The sequence below is a fragment of the Neovison vison genome, chromosome 1, assembly GCF_020171115.1.
Source record: "Neovison vison isolate M4711 chromosome 1, ASM_NN_V1, whole genome shotgun sequence".
In the NCBI taxonomy this organism is placed as follows: domain Eukaryota; kingdom Metazoa; phylum Chordata; class Mammalia; order Carnivora; family Mustelidae; genus Neogale; species Neogale vison.
Genome location: NC_058091.1, coordinates 147,845,473 through 147,853,774, shown reverse-complemented (window position 1 = coordinate 147,853,774; position 8,302 = coordinate 147,845,473). Strand labels below are relative to the sequence as shown.

Here is an 8,302-nt window from a genome sequence, read left to right as displayed (position 1 = left end):
GTTGGGTCCAGACCTCAGGGCCCAGGTCTCCCAGTTCACCCAGCAACACCAGTAGGCAGCTTTAGACCTTTATCAGTGGAGAGGGCCCCAGCTTAAATCTGCCTAACAAAGTTGATTTTTTTTTTCCTGGTAAGCTTTCCATAACAAACTTCCCCTCACCTTTTGTGGTAGGCTTATAAGGGCTGAGGGCAGGATGCCCCAAAGATGGGCTTTTTGCTGAAATTATTCTGAGCTGAAGACAATAAAGACCCTGTGGGCTCTAGAGAAACTTGTCCCTCCCATAGGTACATAGAAAAATCTAAATTGGGGTCGTTCCCAGAAGAGGATTATTAACAGAGGTAAACGTTTTCCAAGGGACCCATCTCTTGTGGAGGCCAAAAAACCAAGGCTGCTTTTTGTCAAGTAAAAGCATGAAGTACATGAGGTACAGCCATCTTGGCCCCGGCAGCCATCTTAGGCCTACGTGACCGGTAAATGACCCCTGGCTCCAGGAAGACTGACCAGGTTTTAATCTTTTTTTTTTTTTTTAAGATTTTTAAGATTTTTTTTTTTTTTTTTGATAGACAGAGAGAGATCACAAGTAGGCAGAGAGGCAGGCAGAGAGAGAGGGGGAAGCAGGCTCCCCGCTGAGCAGAGAGCCCAATGTGGGGCACGATCCCAGGACCCTGAGATCGTGATCCGAGCCGAAGGCAGAGGCTTAAACCACTGAGCCACCCAGGTGCCCCAGGTTTTGAAAACAAAACACCATACCAAAAACTAATTAGGAATAGGATAGTTTAACGAGGTAATGAGGTAACAAGTCATGTCAGGAGTAGGATAGCTTGACGTTGTAATAAATCATGTCAGAAATAGGACAGCTTAACACTGTAAAAAATCACAAGAACATAGGGATGCCATCGTAGCCCAATCACCTACTGCCAAATCCATCCCTACTCTGTCTTTAAAAACTGTCTGTAATCTGGTTCAGTGTCCAAGCCCCTACTCCGCTGCACCGGGTATACTTGGGCCCAAGCTTAAGCATGTCATCTCAGGGTCCAAGTCCCTACTCGGCTGTGTCAGGTGTACTTGGGCCCAAGCTTAATCTTGTCAAATAAACCCTCGCGTGTGATTACATCGTTGTTGGCTCCTTGGTGGTCTCTCAGATGCAAAAACTCGGGCATAACCTCTCTATGGCAGGGCAAACATCTAATTACGGAACACCCGCCCTTCTTACTGCCTCATGAAGGTCATCCCTTCCCTCTGAAATCCCAGACGCCGTCTTAGTTCAGAATGAGATATATGCCTTCTTTTGCCTGTCTTTGGAATTTCCAGGTCTGTGTGTATTCCCTGTACAAATGCTATTAAATTAGACTTTTCTCCTGTTAATCTTTCTCAAGTCAGTTGGATTCCTAGTCCAGCCGGAAGGACCCTTGAAGGGGACAGGAATTCTTGCTCCCTGACACGCGGAAGACAGTATTTAAACGATATTTTTAAGGCACCTTGGGGGTTCCTGGTTGTCTGCAGTGTGGCTCCCATATGTACACAGGTACACATGTTAGAAAGGAGACAGCAAGCCCCACATAGAGTCACTTGAATAAACCCCACATCAGCAAACCAAGATTAATACCTAATCTAGTCACAATCTCACTCCCCTGGAGTCCCACTGCCACCCCCAGGAATGTAACCTTGAGCCAAGTGCAATTAACCTAGTCGGCTAGTGAGATAATCCACTCAATAGGCCCGCCCCTTTAGAAAGGTGACCTTGCCTGAAACAATGCATTCTTAGCTGCTAATAGTTTCTTTTTTCTGCCACCTTTCACCTTTAAAAGCCTTTTCTTTTCTTCCAGAACGCCTTTGTATTGCCGGGTGGGATGTTACCTGCTCTGTGAATCATTGAATAAAGCCAATTTGACCTTTAAATGTACTCAGTTGAATTTTTCTTCTTTAGCAATGTTAATAAAAGTCTCCATGTTTTTCTCTTGGGAAAACTGTCTTTTATTACAGGGATCTCAGATGAACACTCAGAAGAGTAGAGGAAAAGTCATTTTTCTTTCCCTAAAATTGGAAGACATATTTAAGGACAGAACAATTGAATAATGAGTAAAATCATTTGGGTCACACAGCTTCTAAAAAGCCCATCAAAAAGTCAAATATCTTACTATGGGAGGGGGTGCATCTGAGTGCCTCTCATTGTTAGATACTGTCATCAGTGTTCATTTTCATTCCAAAAAGTCATATTTACACTAGGACTAGAAGTAGTTTACAAAAAAAAAAAAGTAGTTATGTTTTAAGTACAAGAAATAGGAACAAGGGTATGAATATTAATATGACATATTAATAGACTTTGTTAAAGAAGTCCCAGATAGGAAGTGGTGCTTTCAAGGATAAATTATAATTAGGCTGAAAAGTCACGGGTAGGTCAATCAAATTTTACTACAAAGGTTTGTAAGCTGAAGTCCATACACGCCACAATACCTCCGAGGATAAAAATCAGCAGTGCATGGTGGAGGGTGCGTGGTAGTGAGGAGAAACCGCATAAATTGGGATGGGGAAGCCTAATTTACTGCTCTTTACAATGAATTTAGGCCACAAACTCAGTACTTGTCACCCAGTGGAAATCGCAGATAATCCCATTTCTCTTAACAATTGCCAAATTACCTTGAACCGTTATTTACTCGTCTGATTAGTGATGGCAGTTTTTAGGTTCAGCAAGCATGTATCATAACATGTTTCCTAGTTAGGGACATATCAGTCCTATTGAATTTATTTTTATTAAAAATACATCAGTAACTAAAGGGATACGTTTTTTGTAATGTTTGCATTTTATGCACCTCAAATATTATTCTGAGAAGGATTTCCATAAATGTCACTGGGCAGCCAAGGTTATTTATCCAAGACATTCAAGAAAAAAAAAACAAACAACGCTTCCCGCTCCCCCCCTCCCCTTTTTGAGGAGACATCAGTTAAAGGAGTACAGTGAACAGAGAGTAGGAGGCAAGATTCTGTACCCTGGGCAATAAAACCAGGTGGCAGGGGTTTTCCTTACCTTATTCCCTAACAGCAACAAAAGTTAAGTGTGGTGCTCATCAACAGACCTTCCTCCATCCCTAACCCTGCCCCCTCAGAGGCCAGGGGTTGTCAGAAACCGGCCACACAGTGTACTTCATTCCTAAACAGCCCTTGGTCAAACCATATCAGACTCTTCTATAGTATTTTCCTGACTCCATTCGTTCCTTGAGTCTGGAAGGCAGAACAGCCTGCGGGATTAGCAACATTACACATTTCAATTGCACCAGTTACGGGAAACTTCCCTTAAATGTTAAGGTTCGACAAAAATTACCCTGAGGCAACAGCCCTGAAGATTTTAGGTTCATCCCAGATGTGAGAAAGTTTTCTCGGGCTCCAGAGAAAATTACATACCAATGTAATCCCACGATTTTATTCATTTGGCAACATTGAGGGTGATGGGGGGCAGTGCCTCAGAGCATGTCTACTGTTAGGAAACACGGGTGTGGCGCTATCCTGTAATGAGGCCCTCCATTAACCTGTAGGGGACCCGGGTGTCCTTGGGCATGATGGTGACGCGCTTGGCGTGGATGGCGCAGAGGTTGGTGTCCTCGAAGAGCCCCACCAGGTAGGCCTCGCACGCCTCCTGCAGCGCCATGACGGCCGAGCTCTGGAAGCGCAGGTCGGTCTTGAAGTCCTGCGCGATCTCGCTCACCAGCCGCTGGAACGGCAGCTTGCGGACCAGCAGCTCGGTGGACTTCTGGTAGCGCCGGATCTCGCGCAGGGCCACCGTGCCGGGCCGGTAGCGGTGCGGCTTCTTCACGCCGCCCGTGGCCGGCTGCTAAACTCAGCCAGGGAAGCTGATGAGCACCAGAAATGTCAATTTACAAAAGCTAATAGCTGTCTGTGGACGCACACTACTTACCGAAACAATTAGACGAGGTACGCAAGAGGTGTTTACAGTTCCTGCTCATCTCAAATGCGACCATCTATCCTACATGGCAGTTTTGGACTAGACATACGGAGGTGGGTTTTCAACCCGGGATAGGAGTTAAAGAATACTCCGCTTTCCTTTAAGTTTCACCTTCTCTTCCCATTTATCAGAGTAAATGTTAAAGTTCTCTTTCAGAAAATATAGGTGGCCCTGAAAAGAGCCTTTGGGTTTAGACAGGATACTTGAACTGCGAACTCTGCCAGTCTTCTACTTGCCCTTGGCCTTGTGGTGGCTCTCGGTCTTCTTGGGCAGCAGCACGGCCTGGATGTTGGGCAGCACGCCGCCCTGCGCGATGGTGACGCGGCCCAGCAGCTTGTTGAGCTCCTCGTCGTTGCGGATGGCCAGCTGCAGGTGGCGCGGGATGATGCGCGTCTTCTTGTTGTCGCGCGCCGCGTTGCCCGCCAGCTCCAGGATCTCGGCCGTCAGGTACTCGAGCACGGCCGCCAGGTACACGGGCGCGCCGGCCCCGACGCGCTCCGAGTAGTTGCCCTTGCGGAGCAGGCGGTGCACGCGGCCCACCGGGAACTGCAGACCCGCCCGCGACGAGCGCGTCTTGGCCTTGGCGCGCGCCTTCCCGCCCTGCTTTCCGCGACCCGACATACTAACCCTAAGCTTGACCACCGCAGTAAGTTGCCGAAATGAAAGCGCAGGAGTAGCACTTTTTATAACCCTTATTGGGCTTGAAAAAGAAGATTTTTCATTGGTTAAGATTGCAGCTTCATTTTAACCAATGGTAATGGCAACTTTGGGATTCTTGCATTCTGATTGGGCAGCACTAACTTCTGACGTTGCCTTGGATGGCCACCAATCAGACACAGGAATGTAATTTACACTTCATTTGCATAAGGGCTTCTATATAAATGGGACCGGCTGTGCTTCTTTTCTATCATTTCTTCCTTCGCGCAGAACTAAGCTTTTGCGAACCATGCCCGAGCCAGCCAAGTCGGCGCCGGCCCCGAAGAAGGGCTCCAAGAAGGCGGTGACCAAGGCGCAGAAGAAGGACGGCAAGAAGCGCAAACGCAGCCGCAAGGAGAGCTACTCGGTGTACGTGTACAAGGTGCTGAAGCAGGTGCACCCCGACACCGGCATCTCGTCCAAGGCCATGGGCATCATGAACTCGTTCGTCAACGACATCTTCGAGCGCATCGCGGGCGAGGCGTCCCGCCTGGCGCACTACAACAAGCGCTCGACCATCACGTCCAGGGAGATCCAGACTGCCGTGCGCCTGCTGCTGCCCGGGGAGCTGGCCAAGCATGCCGTGTCCGAGGGCACCAAGGCCGTCACCAAGTACACTAGCGCCAAGTAAACAGCAACTTAGCTGCGGATTGAAAACTAAAGGCTCTTTTAAGAGCCACCCATGTTCTCAAAGAGAGAGCTGCCACTTGTTTCCATTCTGTCCTGGCTCCTGGAGTTTTGCAGTAATTGGTCTGCGAGGTACGGCAATCACTGGACAATGTCACAGTTTTCCTGTCCCGCTAACTAACGACAAAAATACTAACCAGGCCTTGCCAAAGGTCTGCAACTCCTTTGTGCAAAGCAACCGCCCTTGGTTTGTCACTGTCCCTTAGGTTTTCAAAAGGCCTCTTCCACTGGTTCTGATCACCATCGGGGTCAAGTGACGATGGTAGAGCAAGTTAAACTCGAAGCAAATTCAAATACTCCCCAGTTTGTCGGGAGTAAAGCGTTGGGCGCGGGGGTGGCGCGGGCACTTTGAATTTGCCGCCAGTTCTCCCGGTGCCCCGATTGGCTGCCGGCAACTGGGTCGCGCCGGCGGGTCCAGCCGCGCGGAGACCGGCGGCCACTCCCGGCCGAGAGCTCCAGTAGTCCCGGGAGGGAACATTCTCCCGCTGTCTGGGCTGCTTTCCATTGTCCTCCACTTGAGCGTTCTATCCTAGTGGGAATGACGTTTATAATTTTCCTCGGAATTTTCGTCAGAAAGGAATTTGGCGGATGTCATTTTCAGGCCCAAAAGTATCTGGTTTATTTCTGTTTAGGGCGCCGTTTTCCCTTTGCCATATATCCATTGGCTGGAAAATACTACAGGACGAAATGGCTCTATGGGGAGTGGGGGGGTGTGGGGGGGTCCACTGACGTCAAAGAAGCTTGATGGCATTTATCCTAGACTCTCCTGAAACAAAAATCAGTATTTATTTTAAGGTTCCTTTTGTTGCTATTTTAAATCCTATGTTTGACATTGCCTGGAACCGGTGAGGAAGAACAAACTCCATGTCAGGCTGTTGTAAATAACCAGTCACCCAATTATAAGTCTCTGGATTGTAACTTTTCAATATTCAGTGTCTCTTTGCTTCAAAGCCACGATCTATAAAGCATTTGGAAGCTTCATCAAGGTGCTGGTTTGGGGGTTAGGTAATTTTAAAAGCGTTTAATTTAAAATATATTATCTATTTTATCTAAAACGGATTTAAATTTAACACAGTGGCTTGTTGACTCAAATCCTACTCATATGTCAATGCCCACTTCAATCTGCCCCCTCTCTGAAACTGCCTTCTGTTTTCAAGCTTCTTCCAACAGTTTGTTCAGCATTTGGGAACTGCCTCCATATAGTTCCTCATATATGTCGGTTTGAATTGCTACTAACTTGTTTGTTGTATGTTTCCACATAGTCAATGTCCAGTCATAACAGAAAAAAACAAAGAAAGAAAGTTCTTTCCTTCATCTCCATCCCACACTAATAGTAACTGAGTATCTGTAAATAAACAGAACATAAATAATTTTTGTCACTTCTGTCGCATGTCACATGAGCCCCTGGCCCCTCTCCATTAATCCAGATAGTCAGATGATAATTTCCAAGCTAAATATTTTGTTGTTGTTGTTGTTTGTCTTATAGGATATAGAAATCAGAATAAAAAAGAAAAGGACTTGGGGCGCCTGGGTGGTTCAGTCCTTAAATGTCTGCCTTCAGCTCAGATCATGATCCCAGGGTCCTGGAATCAAACCCCACAACAGGCTACCTGCTCAGCAGGAAGCCTGTTTCTCCCTCTCCCACTCCCCCTGCTTGTGTTGCCTCTCTCACTGTCTCTCTTCTCTGTCAAATAAATAAATAAATAATCTTAAAGAAAGAAAAAGAAAAGGTCAGAGATTGAGACAGAAGATGAGCCATGGGCAATAGTCCATTCCCAGATGAAAATTTAGAATGACTAAGTTTTCAAAAACTACTAAGTTGAAAAGATCCCAGCTAATTCTCCTATTACTCAGAAAATTAAACTGCCTAGGCCATAAACAAATCAGGTAAATAAATCAAATTTTCATCTTTGAGGTAATTTGTACCCTGATGGGGTCCCCTTGAAAATAAGGCAAGGTTTTTATACTTTCCTTAAAAAACTGTTATCACTTTAACCCGTTGTTAATCAGCTTCAGAAGAATTGGTTCAAAGCTAAACTAACACGGTATGTCATTGAAAAAAATACACTGTGAAATATATCACAAAATAAAAAGATATTTGTTGCTCAAAGTACTTATTTGACAGGTGTTCCCCAGGAACCACAAACCAGAATGCCTAGAACATTGTGTTAGAACTAGATGCTTGTATATAGCCTTTTTTCCAGCTATAGCAAATGATTATATTTCTTTGTTCTACTGTGCACTTGTTTCTTTTTAAACTAATCGCCAACAGTTGTTGAAATCAAGGCACCCAGTCCCCAGGGGAGTTAAAAGAGCCGCACTGACAAAGTCTACGGAAAGGTCAGTGGCCCTATATCTAGACACCATGCAGATGATCTGTTCTTCCATTATTCCTTTGGTATGTTAAAGTTAATTCCATTGTAATATAACTTTGGTTAATTTTACTTTCAAGTTTTGATAATATATGGTAAATTTCCAATTAGTAATAACTACATTTACAAACTAGTCATTGATTTGAATGACTTATCTTAAGATTCAATTTCAAGGTGTCACTTTTCTTGATATTGCCCCCAAACGTTGGATATGCAACTCTCTTTAGAGTTTGCATTGCATGAAGGCATATTTGGATTCTGCACATCAAAGTAGAGCAGAATTTTTAAATTTTAATAATAAAAAAAGGATTTCTGAAAAACTTGTCTTGGACATTACTAATAGTCTTTCTACTCTTTGTCAGTGAATCTGTTCTCATTTACTATGGAAACTATACTATACACTTGACATTGGGAAACCCAGTAAACATGTGGTTTGTGCTCCTACTATTACCTGCACCATCAGATCTACAAAACTATGATGTATACATCAGCATTCGATTGTCATACGGAAGTGAGATATACCAGGCCCGGGCCAAGCAAATGTTGAAGGAAGAAAATAACTCTCAGAGCAAATAGCTCACACTGCAAT

The 8,302-nt window shown here is 45.2% G+C and overlaps 3 protein-coding genes across 3 annotated transcripts; 1 reads left to right on the top strand and 2 right to left on the bottom strand.

Moving 5' to 3' along the window:
- Window positions 1–1,950: 1,950 nt before the first annotated feature.
- On the bottom strand, window positions 1,951–3,974 carry LOC122909540 (histone H3.1-like). The gene is made up of 2 exons (XM_044253860.1): window positions 3,969–3,974; window positions 1,951–3,826 (listed from the first exon to the last, which is right to left on the bottom strand). Exons 1-2 carry the CDS (start codon window positions 3,972–3,974, stop codon window positions 3,497–3,499), a joined length of 336 nt encoding a protein of 111 aa, XP_044109795.1. The 3' UTR covers window positions 1,951–3,496.
- On the bottom strand, window positions 3,820–4,591 carry LOC122913859 (histone H2A type 1-B). The gene has a single exon (XM_044260502.1). The coding sequence runs from the start codon at window positions 4,577–4,579 to the stop codon at window positions 4,187–4,189; it is 393 nt and encodes a 130-aa protein (XP_044116437.1). The 5' UTR covers window positions 4,580–4,591; the 3' UTR covers window positions 3,820–4,186.
- A 297-nt stretch (window positions 4,592–4,888) lies between these two features.
- LOC122914086 (histone H2B type 1-K) lies at window positions 4,889–5,285 on the top strand. Its single transcript, XM_044260724.1, has one exon. It carries the CDS (start codon window positions 4,905–4,907, stop codon window positions 5,283–5,285), a length of 381 nt encoding a protein of 126 aa, XP_044116659.1. The 5' UTR covers window positions 4,889–4,904.
- The last annotated feature ends 3,017 nt before the right edge of the window (window positions 5,286–8,302 follow it).

Coding starts and splice junctions, on each gene's coding strand:
- LOC122914086 (XM_044260724.1), top strand. CDS start 4,905: ATGCCCGAGCCAGCCAAGTCGGCGCCGGCCCCGAAGAAGGGCTCCAAG.
- LOC122913859 (XM_044260502.1), bottom strand. CDS start 4,579: ATGTCGGGTCGCGGAAAGCAGGGCGGGAAGGCGCGCGCCAAGGCCAAG.